The following is a 26,078-nucleotide window of genomic DNA, read 5'->3' on the forward strand; positions in this document are numbered from 1 at the left end:
CTTTTAAACAATTTCTGGCTACCCCACGCCCTTTAGAACCGCTACTGATTTTGGAATCCTTGTGGAAGCGCCTCCGCGCTCATGTGCCTCCTGCTTACCCACATAGACATGTGTGCCTTTCTCGCTTCCACTCCTGCAAGATTTGCAATTCCAATTGGCGCGACGTCTGCTTCTGCTGCTGCTGCTGATGATTAGTTGTTGGCTCTGGGACCGCCATGCTCCATTGCGCCCTCTCGCTCTGCGGACATACTCGTATGGCCCTCTCTATCTAGTCGCCAGTGTGGCTTTCTATGGTGCGTCCGCGTTTAACCTTCTTTTTATTGCGCACACGATGCAATTATTTGTTTTATTAACTGTTGAACATGTTTTCTCCTCACACATTGCGCCGTGTTTTCCCACTGATATATAAGATTTCCAAATTGTAAATTGCAAATTTTATTAATTTCTGCCCATGGGAAACTCGTTCGTCAGCGACCGCGCTCCGTGTGGGGTTCTGCTCGGCTCGGATTGGGCTTGGCTCGATGCTTTCGAGACGATGAACAGTTTCCAGAATCGAGTGCTGTGGGATTGTCCCCAACCTAATAGGGTATCTGTGTTTAGGAAGAAGGTAATGGTAATTGTCGAACATGTCGTGTTGGATTTATACACCAGAGTAACTACAAATGTTGCTGTGAACTTTGCTAAACCACTTTCTACTGGATGTATTTAATTCCCCTCAAAAAAGTGCCACTCTCAGGCAAAGGAAGTGGCCATTTTTTATTGGGTAAGCCTGAAAGAGGTTGATTTGCATAAAAAGCCAAACCAAAAACCAAAAACCGAAAGGCCGAAGGTGAAAGGTGAAACAAGGACCTCAACATGAACTTTGCTAAAAGATTCATCAGCTAAGCAAGAATAATAAAAGGCTAAGCGGTATTTTGCGACATTTTGATAAATATCGAATCAGAATAATGCGTTGATACAATTAATCATGATTAAGGGTGGTCAAAGGCGTAGGTGGGGAAATTAATCAGTGTTAATGATCAATAAATGAGGCAGCAGGGCGGAGCTGGCGAACAAGTGCTCGCCATCACACGCGATTCTCGAATTAGTGGCTAGCAAAAAGAAAGAGTAACGCCCCTGCCCTTTCTCCCTCTCTTGCCAAAAAACCAAATAACGTCACATAATAGCAGAAGTGAAATGCAAATGTATTATATCCGTGCGAACGGGGGTGACTTTGCGCCACCCCCGATGTATATTTATTTACTGGCTACGCATAGGTTAAGCTTCTGCCAAAGGGAATCCATCCAAAGTCAATTTATATTCAGGAACTTCTCTCAGTTCCCATGTGTGGGAACTTCAACATGCGGTCCTGCATCTGTCAGGATCAGTTAGTTGGGTGGAAAAATCGAACCCTTTTTCCAATTTTCCTCACCGCTCCAGTGATTTTCAACTTGTTGTGAGCAAGATGCTATGCGCAACCAGCCCAAAGATAACAAAGAACATATTTTTGATCATTTTACATGTTAGTCTTTCACGATGGGTAGAATTGCAGCTGATTTTCTTGCATTTGATCAATAAAATAATGAACGAAAATGAATATATTAGAGTCCATGAACATCTTTGCTTTTAACCCCCGTCCGCAGACATGTTTGTTTATGTGAAATTTAATCAAAATCGGTGTTAACCCGTGTTTATTTACATAGGCCCCCAGGGTGACATTGGGTGGCGTTTAGCACGTGCAACGGCCGCAAGCAAGGCCGTTGGGTGGGAGGCGGTGGAGTGGGTGGTTCGGCCGCAACCCTTAATTGCGCGTGTAATCAGTTGGATAAGGGGGTTGCCCACCGCCGAGGAACACGGGAAAATCGGAGGAGGCGGACTAATGCCCTGTAAATGCAACTAAACAGCTTGTGCGAAGCATTAAGGCAAAGAGTGCCGGGGGATTTGACTTCGGGGCGATGTAAGTGGCGTTGATTATGTGATTCCGATTTGATTTGATAAGATTGCCTTGCATTAGCGAAAGATTGATGGGGCATATGTCAAATAACATGTAAAATGTAAAAGCATGTGGGCAGATTAGTTGCATTCTTTGCTTTGAAAATTTGCATTTCATTACCATGTTTTGGGGGTTACGTGGGATTTTCTGTTTTTCTTGTGACTATTTTGATTATTCTCTTAAAACTGACATGAACTCTATAAATTATTTTGATGATATGTGGTATGTATAACAGAGATAGGCGATTCTAAACTCAGATTTACTCTGCGAGTAAAGGGTATACAATTTAACTTTCTTTTGTTTATTATTTCTTTCCAGCCGGACGTCGACCCTCTACGCTATTTATACTTATATATGTATGTTTATGTACATACATACAGCGCATTGTCTTAGGGATAATATATGTTAAAGTTCGCGTTTAAAAAAAAAAGAGAGAATGCTACAATCGAGTTCCCCGACTATCAGATATCCGTTACTGAGCTAGTGGAATTGCAAATGAGAAATTTCAACATTTTCTGGAAATTCGGTGGAAATTGGACAAAATTATTAACATGAAAATAAATTAAAACCTTGAGCGTGTAAGTTTTTGGCGGTTTGTGGGCGTTACAGTGGGCGTGGCAACATGGGTTAACAAACTTGCGCTGCGTATATGTCTCTGAAGTCTGCATGCTTAATCTCAACTTTCTAGCTTTTATAGTTTCTGAGATCTCGACATTCATATGGACAGACAGACGGACACACGGACGGACAGACGGACATGGCCAGATTGACTCGGCTATTGAACCTGATCAAGAATATTCTTTATATGGTCGGAAACGCTTTCTTCTGCCTGATACATACTTTTCAAAGAACCTTGTATACCCATTTACTTTACGTGTAACGGTTATAATAAATGAGTGCAGCTATTGAAAATAATAATGCAACACTTGATTTCTAGCATAGACATTAACCTTAGACATATAAGAGAGGTGCATTCGCTAAAAAGAAAAATTCATATATCTTTAAAATGTATATATAGATTGTGGATGTCTCAGCTAATCGGGAAGGTGTTTTCGCTAAATACACCAAATATCGCATGCGATATGACTCTGGCCGTTGACTTTATTGCTTTATTGCTTTATTGCTTCGCATTTCCTGTGTCAATTATAATAAAAACTTTAAATTCAAGAAATTTAAATAAATCTACTTTATAATATTTACTCATATAAAACGAACTTCATTAGAACACCATTAATCATTAGAGATTATGTTCAAAGGACAAAACATTGTAGAATGGTTAACGGAGTCAATAAAAATCCGAAAATTTTCAAAAGTGTTTTCGTGACAGCTGTTTAAGGCCTATAGGCGTTAGATCTATAATGTTCAATCGATAGATAATAGAAGCGAAAGTGACTATCTATTGAAATTGGAATTTATAACGAATAATATAGCGAACAAAGTGTGTGTTTTGTGGTGCCCAACGTTTTGTGGTAACAAAGTTCATATGGACGGACAGAGACACAGACAAAGGCGTCCAAAACAATAGACTTCATATAAAAAGGCGTCACGAAATAGTTTGTTGGCAAATCTTGGTCGAAGTCCTTGAACAGGCGCCTTCAGGCGGCTACAAAAACAAAAATACTAAATATCGGCCAAGAAATATATAATTTTGTATTTCTTGAGCTATCAAACACTCACGATAGAACCGGCGATTCGTTTACATTTAATTAAATCTAATTAAATGAGTTTTGATCATTCATGACTAATGCTGCAGCAACATCAGCTACAACAGCATAAGTTTAAAATTGTTTTTTAATTACAATGTCCAAGTTCACATTTGAGTTCTTAATAATTATGTATTTTGGTTTAGCCTGTGAGGCCGTATCTTGTCCACCAAGAGATACATTGCTAAAAGTATATTACTTATAGGGCAGTTTCTGTTCGCCTGGGTACTGTGCCTTAATGTTCAGACAACCTTATTTTTTTTTTTGCCGTGGTACACATTTATTGAGCTATCGATAACTTTCCGGTTTTGATGGTTGTGTCAAATACTAATTATTTTGAATCATCAGCGACGCGGTGTCACAAGGGGTTTGTGATCTGGTAACACTGTTCTGTACCCTGAAACTCGCAACATTACTTTTAAATTAATATATTCCTGCCGTAATGCAACGCGTAAGTGTTGTGGAGTCAGTCACGTTCAACATGAAAACTTCAAGGTAACAAAATCATTTATTCTAGGGCATTGACACCTTCTTCAAACGACTGCCGGCCAAGCCGAAAAGTGCCGAGGACAAACATGAAGAGACGCCGTCTAAGGCGCCAAAACGCAGGAAGGCCTTGATCATTTCCAGTGACGAGGATGAGGTTGTCAGTCCGCCAGATACCAAGAAACGTAAGGCTTCGAAGGCAGCATCCAGCGAGTATGAAGTGGTGTCCGCCACACCAGAACCGAATGCAAAGAAGGCCAAAAACGGCATAAAACCAGCGCTGTCCAAGCTTAAGAGGCACGTGGATCCTACTGAGCTTTTCGGTGGGGAAACCAAGCGAGTGATTCTACCCAAACCGAAGACCAAAGCAGTTCTCGAGTTCGAAAACGAGGACATTGACCAGAGTTTAATGGAAGTTGATCTGAACGAGAGTATCAAAAACACTGCCCCGTGCAAGGTTCAGTCGCATACAAGGTGCTCTCCCTCCCCAAAACGAGCAAAGAAAAGCAGCCCGGAACCGATAAAACCCAAATCAACCAATTCCAAAGCCTCCACTCCGCGTGTGAAGGAGAAACCTGCGGCAGATCTGGAATCCAGTGTCTTCACAGACGAAGAACGCTACGAGCGTAAACGTGCTTCAGCCGTGCTCTACCAAAAGTACAAAAACCGCAGTTCGTGCCTGAACCCAGGCTGCAAGGAAATCCCAAAGGGATCCCCGGATTGTCTAAGTGGCTTAACCTTTGTCGTAACCGGAGTCCTTGAGTCCATGGAACGGGCGGAAGCGGAGTCCGTGATCAAGGAGTATGGCGGAAGGGTTATGACTGTGGTCGGAAAAAAACTGAAGTATCTGGTCATAGGAGAAGAAGCTGGACCAAAGAAATTGGCTGTGGCTGAGGAATTCAATATACCCATTCTCAGCGAGGACGGGCTCTTCGATCTTATTAGGGAGAAATCGGGAATGGCGAAGCACGTAAAGGAAGAGAAGAAAAGTCCCAAGAAGGAGCAAAGCTCCGAGGAGAGGGAGAAGGTAAAGACTTCTAGAAGGTACAGTGATAAAAAGGAGGAGAAGGAGGTCACTAAACATAGAATTGGTGAGATGCATGATATTGCCAAACATAAAGTCAAGAAAGAACACACTTCCTCCAAGGAGATGAAGGAAAAGCTCAATGATGTGCCAGCTGTTACCTTGAAAGTAAAAAAGGAGCCCAGCTCCCAGAAAGAAAACGATCCGACGCCAAGAACTGCCGAACCGAAAACTCAGGACGTGGTCGGGATGGCCTGGGTGGACAAGCACAAGCCTACGAGCATAAGAGAAATCGTTGGCCAGGCAGGTACCGCCAGCAACGTGACCAAGTATGTAATTGTATAATATATAATTGTATATATTAAATAATATATATTTAAAGTCGGGTTATCACTTTCAAAGTTATAATTTTTATGTATGTATTATACATAGCTACTATTGGCAACAAAACACTGAACAGTCACATGTTGAAACTGAAAGCTTAGTGCTTAATAATAATTAATATAATTTGCAATTTTATAATTAATTATGACAGGATTAAATTTCTATTTTAATTACATGTTTCTAGGCTGATGAACTGGCTGTCCAAGTGGTATGTAGCCCATGATGGAAACAAGAAACCCCAACGAACCAATCCTTGGGCCAAGAACGACGATGGCAGCTTTTACAAGGCGGCACTGCTGTCAGGACCCCCTGGAATAGGAAAGACCACGACGGTGACTCTAGTAGTGAAGGAGCTTGGCTTCGATGCGGTGGAGTTCAACGCCTCCGACACCCGCAGCAAACGCTTGCTCAAGGATGAAGTATCCACGCTGCTAAGCAACAAATCCCTTTCCGGTTACTTTACAGGGAAAGGTCAAGCGGTCTCCCGAAAGCACGTGCTCATTATGGACGAAGTTGATGGCATGGCCGGTAACGAGGACCGTGGTGGAATGCAGGAACTGATCGCCTTGATCAAGGATAGCTCTATTCCAATTATTTGCATGTGTAATGATCGAAACCATCCGAAAATTCGTTCCCTGGTAAACTACTGCTTCGATCTGCGATTCCAAAGACCTCGTCTTGAGCAAATCAAAGGAAAAATAATGAGCATCTGCTTCAAGGAGAAAGTAAAGATATCACCCGCAAAAGTGGAAGAAATCATAGCGGCCACTAACAACGATATTCGGCAATCCATTAACCACATTGCCCTTCTGAGCGCCAAGGAAGACGCTTCCCAAAAATCAGGGCAACAGGTTGCCACCAAGGATTTGAAGCTGGGACCCTGGGAGGTGGTGCGAAAGGTCTTTACAGCAGACGAGCATAAACATATGACCCTCGCCGACAAGAGCGACCTTTTCTTTCACGACTACAGCCTGGCCCCGCTCTTTGTGCAGCAGAACTATCTCCAGGTCCTACCGCAGGGGAACAAGTAAGTCTAGTTTACCCAAGGGCGTACCCATTTACCAACTTCGCTCTTTACAGGAAGGATGTCCTGGCCAAGGTGGCAGCTACGGCCGATGCCCTAAGCTTGGGTGACCTCGTAGATAAGCGAATTCGTGCGAATTCAGCTTGGAGTCTTTTGCCCACTCAGGCCTTTTTTAGCTCGGTCCTTCCTGGCGAGCACATGTGTGGTCACTTCAGTGGACAGATTAACTTTCCTGGGTGGCTAGGCAAGAATTCCAAGACTGGAAAACGTGCCAGGCTTGCCCAGGAGCTGCACGATCACACTAGGGCATGCACCTCGGGTTCAAGACTATCTGTCAGGCTGGATTACGCCCCCTTTCTTCTCGATAATATTGTGCGACCTCTAGCAAAGAATGGTCAGGTGGGAGTGTCCGCTGCTTTAGAGGTTATGAAGGATTACCATCTACTCCGCGAGGATCTGGACTCGCTGGTCGAGCTTACCTCCTGGCCGGGCAAGAAATCCCCCCTAGATGCAGTGGATGGGAGGGTTAAAGCTGCTTTAACGCGATCCTACAACAAGGAGGTTAAGGCATACTCCTATTCCGCTCAAGCTGGTATCAAAAAGAAAAAATCAGAGGCTAGTGCCGCGGATGATGATTACTTGGGCGAAGAGAGCGGAGTTGGAAGCCACATATCTTCAGATGAAGACGAAGAAAAGGACAACCTCGAGCTGGATGGTTTAATCAAAACTAAAAAAAAAACAACTGTGTCAAAAAAGGCATCATCTTACACGGCTTCAAAACCTAAGGCCAAGGCCAAAAAGTAAATGAACTAAAGATTTCGTATATTATATGATGTTCTTGGCCATAAAATTTCTCATTTATTAGTAACCAGTAACCCATTTATTAGTAACCAGCACCGGCTGTCCATTGTTTATACTGTTAAAAATATATATGTACTGTCGTTTCAGTCGTCTTTCATTTTAAGTAATGTGTTTTGGTATAATCCCCTTTAAACTGAAAAGACGGAAATTGTTAATAAAAACAATTGTCTGTTGTGTCTATAATACTGCGAAATGATTTTAAAAATAATAATTTAACGAGATAAAAAATTCTATAAATATTTTTGTAAAAATTTTTTTACAAATTTAACTGAAAAATTGTTTTTAATATTGTATGCGTAAAAAGGGTTTTTCCCATTTGGTAATGCTATCTTGCATTTAATTAGAAAATATGTTTTAAAACGGTAAAATTTTAAATAAATGAGTTGAAAATAGTTGACTGTCATAAGACTTCTTTCTTTATTATAACGTTTTGGCCTAAGAAAAATCGATGGTGCCACAAAGCCGATATTTCCGTAATCGATGTTTCGACAGCCCTGCTATCTCGCAGTAGCGCCAAAGACTATCGTATCTGAGTTTTCTTCCCGATGTCAACGAGAACGGATGCACGTACTGGGCAGCGGAAAAAGCTGTGAAAATTGCCAGAAAAGTCAAAGCAAAAGACAGCATGTGCGGCAAAATCCAACCGAAGCGTTTGATAAACTGCGAGAGTGCGCGATCCACTTGATTTTCCGGGATTACCTGCCACGTTCTACGGTTTTTGGGTTCTATTTTTTTCGCATTGAAAATTCTCGGCTTACGCGCGCCTGTGTGTGTGAGTGTGTATCTGTATCCGTGTAAAGGGTGCAGCTCGGCGAAAAACAACACCCACAAATGAGCGATTCCAGCCTGGCGTCGCGCTTTTAATCAAATTGAAATTAATTGCAGTTCAAAGCATCGGACTCGTTTGCTTTTCTTTGTTTTTTTTGCGCAACTCGCTGTGCTGAAAATTCAATAAGCACGTAAATTCCAGCACACACACATACGACCTCAACCGCGCACGCACACAGATACAACGCTGCTGAGCTGGGCGAGCGAAAGCGAGAGCGAGCGCGCAATAGAGCAGGCAAGTGCAGACTCCGCTCCCCTCCCACACCCCATTTCTGTTGTTGTTGGGCCAGGCACAAGGACACTCTCTGCCTCCCAGCTCACGCACACATGCTCACGCCGGAGAGCCAGGGTCTTGCGGTCTCCTCTTCTTCTCGGTAAACAGGTGCCGCGCCTTGTGCCGTTACTTTGCCTGCATTCGGAAGGCTTCGTGCTCCGTGTTTTGGCAACACATGTTTGCCTTTTAGCACTCACCTAAACGTCATTAAAGTAAGGGTGAATACAGGCGGTCAAGTGGGGCGAGTGTTGTGAATGAGAGATTCGGATAAGCGAATTTTCCAGCTCATAGCTAATGCCAATAGTCCTTTCACCCAGCATGCACAGTGATTGCATTTTTTGGCCAAACCGAACAACTTCCGTTCTCGTAAAAAGAGTAAAGAGTATGAATATGGTTTTTTGGTTTTTAATGAATACATTAGCGTTGGTTTTTGTTTGATTCTGGGTATCTTTCACGCTTTGTAAAACGGAATAAAACGACTTACCTTTGTTTATTATACTTACTTGAAATACAAATTGTCCCCCATGTATATTTTAAAGTTGAATGCAATTTTCTTGCTTTTTGCTCTTCATCTTACACGCATCCGCATCCTTTCTCATTTTGTATTGCCCTTTTCATTTCTTTACATTTCTCTGCACACAGCGCACCAAATTCAGGTCATTGCATTTGTTCGGCGTGCCACCCATCCAAACGCCCACTTTTCGCCCAAACCAGTCCCGCCTTATGGGACTCCTCACTTTTATCGCCTCCTACGGTCAGCGCATTTTTCTGTGCCATGCGTCGTAAATCTATTTGCATAGTGACGAAACTCTTCAGTAATCAGGCTCCGCAAAAAGACCGAAACTGATATTAGAGACCTTCCGATAAATGCTTTGTGATAAGGCAGAACAAGGAACACAGTTACAGCTGGGAACACCTAACGGGTTCAGTATTTTTATCTAGACTGCAGAAACTACACCCAGAAATCAAATAGATAATCCATGGGAGAACGACAACAAGACGGCCTTTGCGCATCTGTATGCACATATTTTGATTAAATGCGAGATATTTCGTTGGTAAAAATATAGTATAGTTCTCTATACAGTAGTTTTTACTGTACGCCATACTTATGCACTCTGGTTATACAGACTCTTATCAGCAAAACGCGGTGTCGGTTGGGGCGGGGGAGCGGCCGAGATAAGCAAGCGACGACAATACACTTGACAGAAGCGAGCGGAACAAAAAACCTTAAAAATACCCGTTTGTGGGCAAGTCGATCGTTGAGTTTTTGGCAAGTCAACAGCCCTTCTGACATCACCATTGGATCTCATTTAACATGGATATCAGTCCCAGCCTAAACGTTTTCCATAAAGGAGACTGATTTCATCATGTTCAGTTCGTTAGTACATATGTTTAACAAAGAAATGAATGCGCTTTTCAGGAGAACTATTTAAAGTCTAGTCTAGTATGTATGTACATATATTTATTTCTAATGTTGTCAAGAGACAATAGCTTTTCCATTGAATTTTGCATGCTTAGAATATCTTTTCCTATTATGGCAATGTCGAAACCATTACACGGATGCAATGGAAAAATAGAGGCCGAAACAGGAACAACTTAACTTGGCTTGTTGTCCAAAAGAGAACGAGTTATTCGTACAAACGAAGCCCATTTCGTTGTTGACTCTAGTGGACTCCGGAGAGACTATGTTTCGTTGATTCCCAGAGATACACAGATACAACGCATAAAGTCCTCTGATAGCCATTGACCCGACTAAATTAAGTTGCAAGCCCACTTTCAGGCCATATAGCGATGCTCGCAGCCTATGCCTAAATAAATATTTAATTTGCGATCTAAATTCGCTTTGTTAGCTTTCTGTGTATTTTCCGTGTCGACTAAGCCAGCGAAAAGCGGGGAACAAATAATAAAATGGGGGTGGTCGTTGGTGTGCGTTCCACACTTCTCTTTATTTTTCGATGGTTTAATTAAAATTTGTTGTTTCTCTAGTGATTTACACTTGTTAGCAGGTTTTCTGGCTTTGGTCAAAACTTAAAACCATTACCATTTCCGTTTTCAGCTCCCTGAATATCGAAATGTATCTGCTGTCACGGCAGATGTGTCATGTGCTGAATATATAAATCAAGCACAGTCAATGTGGTTGTTCCCCGGTACAGTGGACTTAGAAAAACCAATAACTGTGCTTTGCAACATATAATCACTAATTTAGTATTTATAACCGTTAGTCGTAGAGTAAAAGGGCCAGAAAGAAGCGTTTGCGACCATATAAAGTATATATGTATATGTATTCTCCAGACAGCAAAAAAACTTTTTTCCACGCCTACACTTTTGACAAATCTTTTGATATATGTTCATTTTTGTATTAGTCTTTTAAATATTTATCGTTTTGCCAAATAAAATATTGCCACGCCCTCCTTAACGCCCACAAACCGCCCAAAATTGCCAGATTGAAGATTGTTCATTGTCGTTTGTAGGGCGTTGTACTTAATTGTCTCACACGAGACGCCTGTGTCAAGATAACACAAGCCTTTCAAGAACTTTAATAATTTCTTCTCCATGCACATGATTTCGCAACCTTAAGGTGGGTTTTATCGTGCTTTGTTTAACAAGTTGCCATAATTTGTTGTAAATTCCAATCAAGTGGTTGTCACTAGTGGTTGGCGGGCGAGTGAGGTGGTCCGGGTCGTCTAATCAATACCTAGAGCCACTTGTTTGTTCAGTCAAAGTCTTGTTCTGCTGCCACTTCGTAGTGAGCAGGGGTCTTGTTCACATGCGACTATATCTGTGGATATCGGGTTATCTGCGAGCTACATGGGAAAATACTAATTGATTTCCACACAGACACAATCCCTTTCGAGTTTTCTTCTGCAGTGTATTGCGGTTGCTCATAGGTTTATTCTTCTGTATTATATTATTTCGTTAAAGGCGATACGTACCTTGGGAAAATAGTTCTTGCGGGTTATGGCATAGCAAAAAAAACCCTTTTATATAATTATAAATATAACAAGATTGAGAAGCGCAATGCATCGAACAACAGTTTTGGCTCATGGAGCACAGATAGCAATTAAGCGATTGTGGCTATTATTAGGAACATCACATGCTGACTAGTAGAAATTCAGACGAAGGGCTAGCTCAGGCAAAAATTTGCCACACACATGTCCCTCTGCACATATATTATTTTGATGCTGTACCCCTATGCCTCCAAGTGTGTGCCATAAGGAAAGGCTGTATGCCGTGAAGTAAACAAAGCGCCGAGTCATATAAAAGAGCAACTGGCTATGGTTGTAGGGCATGGTGTGGGTATACATGGGACGGGGGACTTTAAATAAATATTTTACTGAACTGCACTAAAGCCTGTGCCGATGCCTAAAAAGAGTTGACTGTAAAACGCACTGACTGGCTGCCAGTAGCAACAACTAAAAGAAAGTCCGCCTGGCTGACAGACAAGCAAAGTACATCCTTTTATACTCACATACTCGCACATTAATGCTGTGTGTGCACTTTATTTTTAGACCACTGTAGAACGTGGAAAAAATGCAAGAGGTGCCGGGAAATTGAGGGAGTCCATATCTACCAGTGGGGTGATTATTTTGTTGAAGTTTTCATTTTTCTTTATTTGCCTCTCAGCAATCACCCAGCTGCAATGTTGCTCTTCGAGCTTCGACTTCTTCCCCGGCAAACTGCCTCATTTTTCGAAGAAATCTTTTAGTGATTCATCTCTTTCAGCCGGACAAGTCGTGCGGGAATTATGAAAGATGCTGAAGATACATTTTAATTGAGATGCACACCAAATAGATAAATAAAATTGAATTCAAGATTGCTTAGGCTTAAATTGAAAGTTGACATGGTCAATATATTTAAGGAGATTGGCGAGTAAGGCCCAAATTAAAACTGAAACTGTCAATAGATGCAGCATAAACCTATATTAATAGTAGCTTGTGGCGATTCTTATGTAGTTACTTAGTTTACAGTGCAGCTCAAAGAATAGCGGTGCGCTGCTATAAATTTGTGACGTTTCCCTTTCCCTTAAATATTAAACAAGAAACCACGCCCCATTACCGATCCCCTCCACGCCTAGAATGGCGAACAAAACTTATTTAATAAACTATTAATTTATGTCACTCGACAGCATATAAAGGTCATAAAAGTTGAATGGGTTGCCAGCTCGCTTAAGTTTGTGGGTCACACACTTTCGCACAATGCTTTATATAGGTATAGACACGAAGAACTGGGAAAGATGCATGGACTGGTGGCAGAAACTTCCATCTTCTATACTTAGAAACTTGTTAAACTTTACTTGACAAACCAGTGATTAAGTCGGACAGATTTGCAGCATCGTGGCACATCATTCTCCAATCCGGGTCAGGAATGCGGAGCGGTATGCAGCCAATAAGGCCTAGCATTTGAGGAATAAAAATGCGGCTTTTAAGAGAAGCGGATTTGGTCAGAGCAAAATTTTCTCACCTAGCGGTACTTTAACCCCATTCTGCGACTGGCTTGTACTTTGAAGTGGTCACCAGGATAACTCCCTAATTTTTTTAAATTCGCAGATCCTTAGCATTGTGCAAGTGATGAACTCCTTTTTGTTTAGGAGTCACAGGAGAGAATTATTATTTTCTAAGCACAAGTTCTTTATGAGCACATGCTAATCATTTGCAATATTTATGGCAAAACGTGACTTATGCGAACTGAGACTTCAAACTAAAGAGCATATCTGCTACTTTATATATGAGAAAGAGTTCCTTGACTCCCTTCAGATAGTTCCTCGATATCGCAGCCACTCTTTCCCATGAATGGCTGTCCGAAATGCGTGCGGTTCATTGAACGCCATGGGGTTTGGTTAGCATGCCAACACAACCTGACTTTGCTTAAATGTACAAGGGATTCGAATCGCATCGTAAATTCACACATTTCACGCCCTATTCAATCTTGTGCATGGGGCTGGCATCCTGTATCTAGCAAACTGACAGCCAGCCGGACACGTTCGCATTCAAATTTACGATATATGAGTTAAGGCATAAATAAATGCTTCTTGGAGAACGGCGGATCCTTATAATTTTTCCAGTTATTATTTTTTTGTGACTATGGCCTGCCCACACCATAGTAGGCGCCAACCTTATTTTCTGGTCCATCAAAAATTTCGTATGTAGGTTGGCGATGACTTCGAGCTTTCGAGTTGAACTCCCCTTGCGCTTTTTCTTTTTGGAACGTGGGCTGTCCACGTGGGTAGGCTTTTCGGGGCCCGTCAAACCCGGCTGGCCTAGGCGGTACACGAAAAAGCAGATGGAGAAAACGAAGTTCCATTTTATTTTTCCAGTCCACCAAAAATCACTTCTCTTATTAATGCCCCGTGGGTGATAAGCTTATTTATATTCAAAGGTGGCCCAATAATTTCCTACACCCATTTCTTAATTTAGACCCATTTTGGTTGTAGATTGTGATTAGTCATTTATTTGGATTATGGTTGGCTTTTCTGCTTTTAATTTTTTAATGAGAGGTTGGCAGAGATTGTCGTCAACTTTAGAATTGAATTCGACAATCCTGTATGTGCATTTCGTAGTCAATTACCCAGATTGCCAATAAAATATAATAGATCAAAGCGGCGTTTTATATGCAGATATCAGCAATACTTGTTTTTATACCCGTTACTCGTAGAGTAAAAGGGTATACTAGATTCGTTGAAAAGTATGTAACAGGCAGAAGGAAGCGTTTCCGACCATATAAAGTATATATATTCTTGATCAGGATCAATAGCCGAGTCGATCTGGCCATGTCCGTCTGTCCGTCCGTCTGTCCGTCTGTCCGTCTGTCCGTCCGTCCGTCTGTCCGTCTGTCTGTCCGTATGAACGTCGAGATCTCAGAAACTACAAAAGGTAGAAAGTTGAGACTAAGCATACAGGCTCCAGAGACATAGACGCAGCGCAAGTTTGTCGATTCATGTTGCCACGCCCACTCTAACGCCCACAAACCGCCCAAAACTGCCACGCCCACACTTTTGAAAAATGTTTTGATATTTTTTCATTTTTGTATTAGTCTTATAAATTTCTAACGATTTGCCAAAAAACTTTTTGCCACGCCCACTCTAACGCCCACAAACCGCCCAAAGCTGCTACGCCCACACTTTTGAAAAATGTTTTGATATTTTTTCATTTTTGTATTAGTCTTATAAATTTCTATCGATTTGCCAAAAAACTTTTTGCCACGCCCACTCTAGCGCCCACAAACCGCCAAAAACTGTCACTGCTGAAGACTCCTTCGCACTTTCACTAGCTGAGTAACGGGTATCAGATAGTCGGGGAACTCGACTATAGCGTTCTCTCTTGTTAAACCTATAAAACGTTGTAATGTTTATTTTGTTTTTTTTTTATTCATGTAAATAACCTGCAAAGTAAATAGGTTCATTCTTAATATTCTAAAAATTTCTTAAGATAATGTCTAACCCAATGTTGTATTTCCGAACTTTGTAGGAACCCGATGCCAAGTCCCGAGGAACTACAATGAGGAAATCCAGTGCAACACATGCGTGTTGTAAATGCTAATTCGCCTAACAAAACTTGAGAAAAACGACACAGTTCTGCTTACCCAAGATAGAATATGCCAGAAGCGTTTTTGATCGGACCCAAGAAATTGATGCAAATGTGAAACATATGTGCGAGCGTTCGTGAGTGGAGTTGCAGCGTTAAATTTTTGGTTACTGTTCTCTTCTGGCCTCGAACTGAAATTGAATAACCAACTCGCAGAGGCATTACGAGGAACCATCTAAACCAGCTGAGCTATACAATTTAGAAGACAAGCAAAACGAACCCTGTTAAAGCATTTAGTCCAAGCCTCTACGAAGACAAAGGACCCACAAGACGGGAACTGGAAACTAATCCTGCTCGTTCTATGCCAAATCTTCAGTAGTTGTCTCGCCAGCGGTAACCAAGATTCTCGTCTACAAAATGTCCCTGGCCGACATGGGCACAACCTCTCGATCCGCCGGTGGCGGAGGAGGCGGTCGACACTATGATCTAGCCACGGGCGGAGGTGGAGGTCATCCGGTGAGCGGTGGGCTACCCGGAGGGCGCATGACGCACTCCCTCAGCACTCCTTCTGGAGTGGATGGCACGCCCTCCACTCCCCGACATCGCGGCGGAAAAAAGTTGACTGTTCGCATCCAGATGCTGGACGACTCGATCACTATGTTCCAAGTACAGGTAAGTTTTGGGTACACTTTCGCAATTCCAATTGGGTCATTGAACAATCTTTACATACATAGTTGCCAAATAACTCCGAGTTTAAAAAAATTGGGAAATCGTATTCTCATTTTCTACGAGCGAAGAGTATAATGAATAAAAAATATACATCAAATGTAAATTGTATAAGTGCATCTCTAGTTGAGCACAACTTTTCTTGAATGCCTCAAAATAGACGTGGAAATGGGTACAATATCAGAGAAGCTACTTTTAATTAAATGTGAACTCGAAAAAGTAAGAAAGGGAGAGGCTGGTATCTTTGCGACAAAGACCCTCAGGTTTTTGGGGCAGATAATGGAAAATTCTTTTCGCTGTGTTCCATTGGCGAACAGGCTGAAGTCAACAGGAACAAGAGAGAACGCTATAGTCGAGTTCCCCGACTATCTGATACCCGTTACTCAGCTAGTGGAAGTGCAAAGGAGAAATTTCAGCACTGACAGTTGTTGGCGGTTTGTGGGCGTTAGAGTGGGCGTGGCAAAAAGTTTTTTGGCAAATCAATAGAAATTTTCAAGACTAATTAATAAATGAAAAAATATCAAAACATTTTTTAAAAATGTGGGCGTGGCAGCTTTGTGCGGTTTGTGGGCGTTAAAGTGGGCGTGGCAAACAATTTTTGGGCAAATCGATAGAAATTTACAAGACTAATACAAAAATGAAAAATATCAACACATTTTTAAAAAATGTGGGCGTGACAGTTTTGGGCGGTTTGTGGGCGTTAGAGTGGGCGTGGCAACATGAATCGACAAACTTGCGCTGCTTCTATGTCTCTGGAGTCTGTATGCTTAATCTGAACTTTCTAGCTTTTGTAGTTCCTGAGATCTCGACGTTCATACGGACGGACAGACGGACGGACAGACGGACAGACGGACATGGCCAGATCGACTCGGCTACTGATCCTGATCAAGAATATATATCATTTATATGGTCGGAAACACTTCCTTCTGCCTGTTACATACTTTTCAACGAATCTAGTATACCCTTTTACTCTACGAGTAACGGGTATAAAAATAGGTAGGGCTGTTGTAGATGCAGAACATCCGAATCAGAATCTGTAACGATCAGATGATAATTGCTTTACTAAAACAGTGCTCTAAACTAGAATAAAATCCTGGTAATAGAATCGTTATTAAATATTATCTGTTAGGACTCCTTTTCTTGCCACATTCTGAGAAAAAGAAACTATTAAAGATGGGAACTGTTCTCAGCTGGTGGTGCCCTTGTTTAAGTGTCGGCCACAAATCGGCTTTATGCAACTCAATCTCCCTAGAAATACTTTCAGGGTGCCTATTTTTCCCTTCTCCTAGGCCAAGCAAAAGCATAAGAATTCACATGAGTCGTTGGCCTGTTGTTAGGCACTTCAGGCTGGGTAATGGATTCTGCCGTACTTGGCGGTACTTGCTCATTCTGTCGGTGTTTCTTCCGCCACTTCCTGTCTCCATTAGCCCGGCTTAGTAAAAGGCTTAGAAATTTTTGTTTCGCAGTTCAAGAGGCCACGCCCAAATGTGTACACTCAAAAAATGATTGAAATCAAAACGTAGTTTTTACTCTTTGTAAAAAATAGTTTGCTAATAGTTGTGCCACTAGTAAAAAAGGTCGGTTATGTTAACTTTTTACTTTTTTAAAATTCATAAAATTGCTGTCTTAGTGGAACCCCCAGTTTCCCCTGAAACTAAAGAGACATTCCGAAATTCCTCAGGCAAGTCGGAGCGCCAGCGAGAAGTGGAAATGTTTCATGCCAACATCACAATGGTTGCCAATGCTTGGGTAGTTTTCGTTGGAGTGGCTGGGGCTGTGCTTTTTGACTGGGGGTTGACTACCCCGTCGTCCTCGATGGGCTTCTGGCCTAACCTTTTCTTGAAACAGTGGCACTCCAGGCGATGCCCCAGCTCTGCGAGTATCAGGCAACCTCTATCTGCATTCTTCTGCTGTCATTTTTCTATTTGCCTGTGCAAACTAAACAATTTATGCAAAAGAGAAAATTGTAGACAGTCGACGTTTTTCTCGCCGTTTAAGGTCAAGGATTATAGGTCTATCATTTGACTTTTTTTTAATTGACAAGAAAAAGAAGAAAATTAACAAATCAAAATATCTAAAACATAAATAGTGTTTCTCATATTTTACGAGTAACGCGTATAACATTACTTTAACAGTCATAATACTTTATAATTTCTTCAACATAATATATAAAAAGGCAAACTAAAACACTAACAAATTTCAATTTACAAATCCTTTTAACTTTGTCCCGCATTAGATTAAATGACTACATCAGCTGAAATCCTAATTCTTTTCCAATTAAAAATTCAATCATGTTGCAATTTTTACAGTCCACAAAAATCTTTGTAAACGTCTCGTAAATGTAACATACCATATTATTGACATGGTTCCATTTTTTTAAAACCTTAGGCTCGAGTGGGCCGATGGCACCAAGCCTTTCTAGTTTTGTTTTATCAACTACTTTTTTACCGACTGCTTTTTGCCAGTTTAAGCTTGTGTTTCGTCCCTTAAATAGAAATGCATATTGTTGCTTGGTAGTTTGTTGCATTATTTATCAAGGCTTCTAATGGATTTCGTGGCTTGTAAATGGTTATATGGTTTTGAATACGAATGAAGTAGTGAAACAGTCCGCCGGCGATGAGGATGTGGTCAAATAGTGGCTACCCTTGACCCACTGAATACATTTTCAAATCAAACAAGAGAGAACGCTATAGTCGAGTTCCCCGACTATCTGATACCCGTTACTCAGCTATTCGAAGTGCGAAGGAGAGTCTTCAGCACATAAAGTTTTTGGCGGTTTTGTGGGCGTTAGAGTGGGCGTGGCAAAAAGTTGTTTGGCAAATCGTTAGAAATTTACAAGACTAATACAAAAATGAAAAAATATCGAAACATTTTTCAAATTTGGGACGTGGCAGTTTTAGGCGGTTTGTGGGCGTTAGAGTGGGCGTGGCAACATGAATCGACAAACTTGCGCTGCGTCTATGTCCCTGGAGTCTGTATGCTTAATCTCAACTTTCTAGCTTTTGTAGTTCCTGAGATCTCGACGTTCATACGGACAGGCGGCCAGACGGACAGACGGACGGACAGACGGACATGGCCAGATCGACTCGGCTACTGATCCTGATCAAGAATATATATCATTTATATGGTCGGAAACACTTCCTTCTGCCTGTTACATACTTTTCAACGAATCTAGTATACCCTTTTACTCTACGAGTAACGGGTATGTCTTTAGAAATTTAGGTATCAACTTGTCCTTACGGGAATTGTCAATTTTTCTGGGAGAAGCTTGCCATTAGTTAGTTGACATACCCAGCTCAATGGGGCTAGCGGAGGACATTCGATAGGCAAGGACAATACAAGTAGAACGAGATGAGAGGTTACGTTCTTTCTGGCCTCTCTTTTTTGATTCCCATAGTCTCCCGTGCACTGACAAAATATATATATATTAATATATAAATTGAAGTGCTCGGTTCCTCGAATCTGGTCACAGAACTAAATTCGAAGCAGTAGGCGGTTTTATTCCAGTGCATATGTGGCACCTGCCTGCAGATGCTCTCGTGCAGTGGCTTCTTGTCCCTCTTATGTTTTTCGATGCCTACAAATGGAACAACCGATTAAAAAGGGCCAACTTATCGCATCTGCATGTGTGTTTGGGGGCGTATTGTAGCCGATGAAAAAGTTGGTAGCATTTCCGTTTGCAGTTCCTTTAGAAGACTCCAAAATTAATTAGTTTGTTGCGTAGTTTGAGAAGATCCTAAAAACACAAAAGGCTTTGGGGCACCGAGTCGTTCCCAATGAATGACCACCAGATATATGCCCTGGCCCAGAAAAATGTTAGAGCTTTGGCGTGGCAGGGTATGGTGGTGACTTTTGGAGGATCTTTGGCACACACTTATCAAGCTCTTGTGTGACAGTTTAATTTAAAATTCCCGATACGGGAATGGTAGCGGTTTTTAAAATTATGCCAATAAAATTTAAGTTAATAACTAATTTTACCATAGAGGGAAGCAGATAATCATTTATAAATGAGAATATACCTGACACTAGAGCTCAAATTAAATTAAAATACTGCAAATTATGCCAATAAAATTTAAGTTAATAACTAATTTTACCATAGAGGGAAGCAGATAATCATTTATAAATGATACCTGACACTAGAGCTCAATTTAAATTAAAATACTGAAATTGAATTATGTTCAGTTCCATCACTCGTCGAGTAAAAGGATATACTAGACTTGTTGAAAATTATGTAACAAGTAGAAGATCGGTATTCTTGATCGGGATCACAAGCCGAGTCGATCTGCCCATGTCCGTATGTCTGTCCGTCCGTTTAACCGATAAGATCTCAGGAACCATAAAAGCTGTTTTGTTGAGATCACCTATGCAGAAATTTTCAAGACAAATAAAACCAGAGAGAACGCTATAGTCGAGTTCCCCGACTATCTGATACCCGTTACTCAGCTATTCGAAGTGCGAAGGAGAGTCTTTAGCACATACAGTTTTTGGCGGTTTTGTGGGCGTTAGAGTGGGCGTGGCAAAAAGTTTTTTGGCAAATCGATAGAAATTTACAAGACTAATACAAAAATGAAAAAATATCAAAACATTTTTCAAAAGTGTGGGCGTGGCAGCTTTGGGCGGTTTGTGGTCGTTAGAGAGGGCGTGGCAAAAAGTTGTTTGGCAAATCGTTAGAAATTTACAAGACTAATACAAAAATGAAAAAATATCGAAACATTTTTCAAAAGTGTGGACGTGGCAGTTTTGGGCGGTTTGTGGGCGTTAGAGTGGGCGTGGCAACATGAATCGACAAACTTGCGCTGCGTCTATGTCCCTGGAGTCTGTATGCTTAATCTCAACTTTCTAGCTTTTGTAGTTCCTGTGATCTCGACGTTCATACGGACAGACGGCCAGACGGACAGACGGAGAGACGGACATGGCCAGATCGACTCGGCTACTGATCCTGATCAAGAATATATATACTTTATATGGTCGGAAACATTTCCTTCTGCATGTTACATACTTGTTATGGTGGGCTTGGCGGATAGTTTTTTACAAATCGATAGAAATTTACAAAATACTAAAATAAATGGAAAAAAAATTTTTTCTAAACTGTGAGCGTGGCCGTATTGGGCGGTTTGTGGACGTTTGAGTGGGCGTGCGCATTTGGAAACAAACTTGCGCTTCGTCTATGTTACTGTAAGCTGTATGTTTAATGTCAACATTCTAGCTTTTATAGTTCCTGAGATCGATACGTTCATACGGACAGACGGATGTGGCCGATCGACTCAGCTATTGATACTGATCAAGAATACATATATATACTTTATATGGTCGGTCCATTTGCCCGTTACATAACTTTCTACGACTCTTTTATGAATGATATGTAACATACTATTATTCTCACATAAATAAATATTAATATATGCCAAATTTAAAGAATACATGTACTTACCAGAAAAAATGTTATGGAAGGCTTCGCCTCCCATTTTTTTTCTAAAGATCCTCTATCTCCATGTCGTTACAACAATTGATTCACAAACACAAAACATACGTATCCGTCGATTTAGTAAAGTGTTAGGATCAACTACATGGTCCTTGATTCTAAAATCAAGTTTCCAACGCAAAAAACGGACGTAATTTTAGAAAATATAACTTAAATTAAGAAATACAAAATTTTCTTGGCGCATTGTGTGGCATTTATGGTTTGTACCCTTGCCTTTAGGGTGCGTTGAGTTCATTGTTAGAGAATTCGACTATAACGTTTTTTCTTCTTTTTATATAATACGGTGACCAGTTGCCACCAACTTCTTTCAACCTATGCTTTAAAAAACAACAGCTATATCAAAGTTTACATATATTTTGGAGCATAAAATATTGAAATATCAAACAAAATAGACAGGGGCAGGCTTAATACCATATTGGCACGATTTTCTAAACATTTCACACTCTGATAGATTGTTGCCCTATTAGACACTTACACAGCACTCTGCCTGATTGGTTGCAAGGGGCTAGGCAAACCGCCTTACTTGCCAAATGCCGTTACAGCTGCCAAGAATTGTTTCATGATCCCGAATAAATGTATTCCTTAGGTGCTATGCAAAGAATATGTGTGAGGAACCCAATTGGTGTTCGGCTGTAGCCCGTTATTATTTGAAGCTAATTTGTTTATTGTTCGTAGCTCATAGGACATTAAAACATTCAAGTGCGAATTGGGAGTGCTTTTGAATTCTAATGATTTCATTATAGAGGTGGACTTCCCATTCGACTAAAGGATTGCTTCTTCTTCGCAAAATACAATTTTAGTTGAAAGCAGGCATAGGCCTATTTTCGCTCTAAGTAACCTTAATTGCTCATACTGCCGTCGCCACTGATGCTTTATTTAAGTTAATTGCTGCCGTCGACCCAATTAAAATTTATTTAAATGCAATCAGGCGCAACGCCCACAAAGCATTCGGCGTGTAGATATTCACAAGCTCAACGAATTCCGACATTTTGTCCACGTCCAAAGCTTTCTTATAGAACCTACCAGCTTTGTTGTCAACCAGACTTCTCCCTTTAAAGATTTCTTCATGCGATCTTCATCGAATCGACGTGTGTTTTTAGGTATAATCGTAGTTTGATTTAACGCAGTGCCATTTCTCTACTTCATTTTTAAAGGCAAAAGCTCTGGGGCGTGTTCTATTTGAACAAGTATGCCGTCAGCTGAACTTACTTGAGGCCGACTACTTTGGCTTGGAATACCAGGAAGTTTCCACACATACCAAATACTGGCTGGATCTGGAGAAGCCAATGAATCGCCAGGTGGGCCTCTCACTTATCGATCCAGTGCTGCGCTTCTGCATCAAGTTCTATACACCTGATCCAGCGCAATTGGAAGAAGAGTATACCAGGTGAGATAAGAAGAATAGTCTAACCAAGGCTCGAGAACCAACCCTATATTGCGGTAGTCTCCATGCAAAACATGTGCAGAAACTTGGTTTTAATTATTTTATTTTGTTAAAAATACTACCCATGTATTTTCAAAAGTGAATACCTAAAGGGTTTTTTTGAATTCTTCAGGTACTTGTTCTGCTTGCAAATCAAACGCGACTTGGCCACAGGCAGTCTGCAGTGCAACGACAACACGGCGTCTTTGATGGCCAGCTACATTGTTCAGGCGTCATGCGGCGACTTCGTTCCTGAGGACTATCCCGACCATACCTATCTGTCCTCCTACCGCTTTGTGCCCCACCAGGATGCCACCATGCAGCGAAAGATTATGGAGAACCACAAAAAGCATGTGTATGTCAATTATTATTATTTCAAATAGTTCAGAGTTCCTCTAATTGTCCGGTTTTTTAACCAGCGGTCAATCCCCGGCGGAGGCGGATCTTAACCTCTTGGAGACTGCTCGAAGGTGTGAGCTGTATGGCATGAAAATGCATCCGGCTAAGGATGTGGAAGGGGTGCCACTTAATTTAGCTGTGGCCCACATGGGCATCACAGTCTTCCAGAACATCACGCGAATTAACACCTTCTCGTGGGCTAAAATACGCAAGATTTCCTTCAAGCGCAAGCGATTTCTGGTCAAACTTCACCCGGAGGGATATGTAAGCAGTTGCTTTAATGAGTTTTCATCCCAAAATAATAATTCGTGTACTACTTTAGGGTTATTACAAGGACACCGTGGAGTTCTTCTTCGAGGGCCGCAACGAGTGCAAAAACTTTTGGAAAAAATGCGTCGAGAATCACGGATTCTTCCGATGCACTGCCGTTCAAAATACTCCCAGGCGGAAAACTCGCGTTCTCTCAAGGGGAAGCTCATTCCGGTATGTCTTTCTTAGCATTGAAATAAAGGTATTGAATGTAACTATTTTATTAACATTGCATTACAGCTATAGCGGAAAAACCCAGAAACAGATTATCGAATTTGTTCGGGAAAATTATGTGAAGCGCCAAAACTTCCAAAGGTATACAACAAATTTACGCTAAGCATTACTTTGTAATTTCAGATTTGACCTTTAAAGGCTTTAAACAAAACTCATTATGTTTTTTAGTGTAACCAACTTAAAATAATGCTAACAAATTGAGTTCCGGAAAATATTTATTTTTTTCTTAAATTTATTGTTAAACAAGAGAGAACGCTATAGTCGAGTTCCCCGACTATCTGATACCCGTTACTCAGCTAGTGGAAGTGCGAAGGCAAGTCTTCAACACTGACAGTTTTTTTTCGGTTTGAGGGCGTTAAAGTGGGCGTGATAAAAAGTTTTTTTGGCAAATCGATAGAAATTTACAAGTCAAATACAAAAATGAAAAAATATCAAAACATTTTCAAAAGTGTGGGCGTGGCAGTTTTAGGCGGTTTGTGGGCGTTAGAGTGGGCGTGGCAACATGAATCAACAAACTTGCGCTGCGTCTATGTCTCTGGATTCCGTATGTTTAATCTCAACTTTCTAGTTTTGTAGTTCCTGAGATCTCGACGTTCATACGGACAGACGGACGGACAGACGGACGGACAGACGGACATGGCCAGATCGACTCGGCTACTGATCCTGATCAAGAATATATATACTTTATATGGTCGGAAACGCTTCCTTCTGCCTGTTACATACTTTTCAACGAATCTAGTATACCCTTTTACTCTACGAGTAACGGGTATAATAATAAGTATATTAGGCTTTGGCTATGTAGCTTATATTTTCCAGAGCAAAACCAATTTGGCAGCAAAATTCCTAACCAGTTTTGAACGAGCATTTAATATAAATAACCTCCATATTCATATACAATTATATTTTTAAGCATATACAAATAATATAGCCATCAGCCTACATTTTATAGCCTAATCATCTTGACTTCGTTCTCATTTAACTCGACTCGTATGTTCGTTATTTCTTACACTCTTTATTACACTCGTTATTAGTGGTTTTTGATTATTATTTTCAAGCAAATTTCTTCCTACCCATTCAACAAATACAAAAAATTCCAATGGAAACAACATAAAAAAAAGAAAAACTATCAAGGTCATTATTGCGCCTTAGAAAAGAAAAGAGGATTTCAAAAACCAATTGGTACAAAAACAGTAACTTAAACAAATAAAAATAGCACTTAAACTTAAAATAGTTTAAATTATTATCCAAATCCAGTTAAATATACAAGAAAGAACGATAAGCATTTAAATTACTATCGCTATTGATTTGACATTTATTTTCCTTATAAACATTTAAATATTCATTCTTGATTTACTTCACTTTCCTATGTGGGGCTGCTCAACCAAATGCCAATATGTGTGTTGACCGTCATTCAGTTTAATTTTAAAACAAATGTAGATGTAGATAGAGTTTGATTTTGTGAACCAAACGTGCAACCGAATTGGAACTCATTATATGATACAGCAAAGCATTCTGTTTTTTTTTCATCCACCCAATCCAGCTTCCATCCCGTTCTAAGCCTGATTAATATTTAATCCACTGCAAATAACCGATTTTGGGAAAACCTCATACCCGCTCATAGCTTGCCTTTCAACTAAACTCCCCAACTCCCCAAAATGTGTATACTGTACCACAAACATAACGTTGATGGTAAGCCAGTTAAACACGTTAATAACGCATTCCCATTGTTCCTCCTAAGTGTGCAGTAAGTTAGTCGGTTGCTTCTACTATAAATATCCCCAAAACCTAAAACAATAAATGAAATAAACACTTTCGCGGTAAACACGCAATGCAGATTTAACTAATATTATATTTGCTTGTACATATTCAAAAAAGAAGTTTCTAAAACCCATATTATACAGTTCATTTAAGTTATCCGAAATGCCTTTCGTTTGTAGAAAGAATAAATACGAGCCTCTGTAGTAACACAGGATATTGAATATGTATTGCGTTACATTCTCTTCTTTATAGTTGCATACTAAGTAGCTGTTTAAACTTCTCCGTTACCATTTTCATTATTTATAATTTTAACTGAAATGACTTGGTTTATTTAAGTAAAGCTTTATTCTAAAACAAATCGAAAGAATTCTTATCAATTGGTCGTAAAAACAAAAAAAACTAAATTAAATATTCCCTTGAGAAAACGCTAAACTAAAACTTTAGAGAAAACGCTAAACCTAAAACGAATAACTAATTACGAAACCGAATTACCTGAGCATGTGAAAATATAAAACGTGGTATCCTCTTGTCTTTTCTTTTGCTGCAGGTCTCAGTCATTCCGGCAAGGGCCACTGAATGCTAGTAGCCGAAGTCAATCGCATACGTATGTGAATACCAGCATTTCAGCCAATCCCCTTCTCCCAATTGACACTGGTTTGTATTTATTTCG

The 26,078-nt window shown here is 40.7% G+C and overlaps 2 protein-coding genes across 3 annotated transcripts in view; both read left to right on the forward strand.

Moving 5' to 3' along the window:
- The first annotated feature begins 3,998 nt into the window (after positions 1–3,998).
- Positions 3,999–7,557, forward strand: LOC122619578 (replication factor C subunit 1). Its single transcript, XM_043796597.1, has 4 exons — positions 3,999–4,126; positions 4,193–5,514; positions 5,754–6,596; positions 6,650–7,557. The coding sequence occupies exons 1-4, from the start codon at positions 4,118–4,120 to the stop codon at positions 7,395–7,397; spliced, it is 2,922 nt and encodes a 973-aa protein (XP_043652532.1). The 5' UTR covers positions 3,999–4,117; the 3' UTR covers positions 7,398–7,557.
- A 2,168-nt stretch (positions 7,558–9,725) lies between these two features.
- Positions 9,726–26,078, forward strand: part of LOC122621956 (FERM, ARHGEF and pleckstrin domain-containing protein 1) — a 34,642-nt gene continuing 18,289 nt past the window's right edge. Inside the window, exons 1-8 of one of the 2 annotated variants that reach the window (XM_043800004.1) lie at positions 9,726–9,934; positions 15,021–15,749; positions 22,440–22,672; positions 22,842–23,063; positions 23,128–23,371; positions 23,430–23,590; positions 23,657–23,731; positions 25,956–26,062. In XM_043800004.1, the coding sequence (XP_043655939.1) occupies positions 15,495–15,749; positions 22,440–22,672; positions 22,842–23,063; positions 23,128–23,371; positions 23,430–23,590; positions 23,657–23,731; positions 25,956–26,062 (1,297 nt within the window). In that variant the 5' untranslated portion in view covers positions 9,726–9,934; positions 15,021–15,494. The remainder of the gene's footprint in view (positions 9,935–15,020; positions 15,750–22,439; positions 22,673–22,841; positions 23,064–23,127; positions 23,372–23,429; positions 23,591–23,656; positions 23,732–25,955; positions 26,063–26,078) is intronic. The other variant, XM_043800003.1, reaches the window with a different exon arrangement.

Source organism: Drosophila teissieri, chromosome 3R (genome assembly GCF_016746235.2).
Source record: "Drosophila teissieri strain GT53w chromosome 3R, Prin_Dtei_1.1, whole genome shotgun sequence".
Lineage (NCBI taxonomy): Eukaryota > Metazoa > Arthropoda > Insecta > Diptera > Drosophilidae > Drosophila > Drosophila teissieri.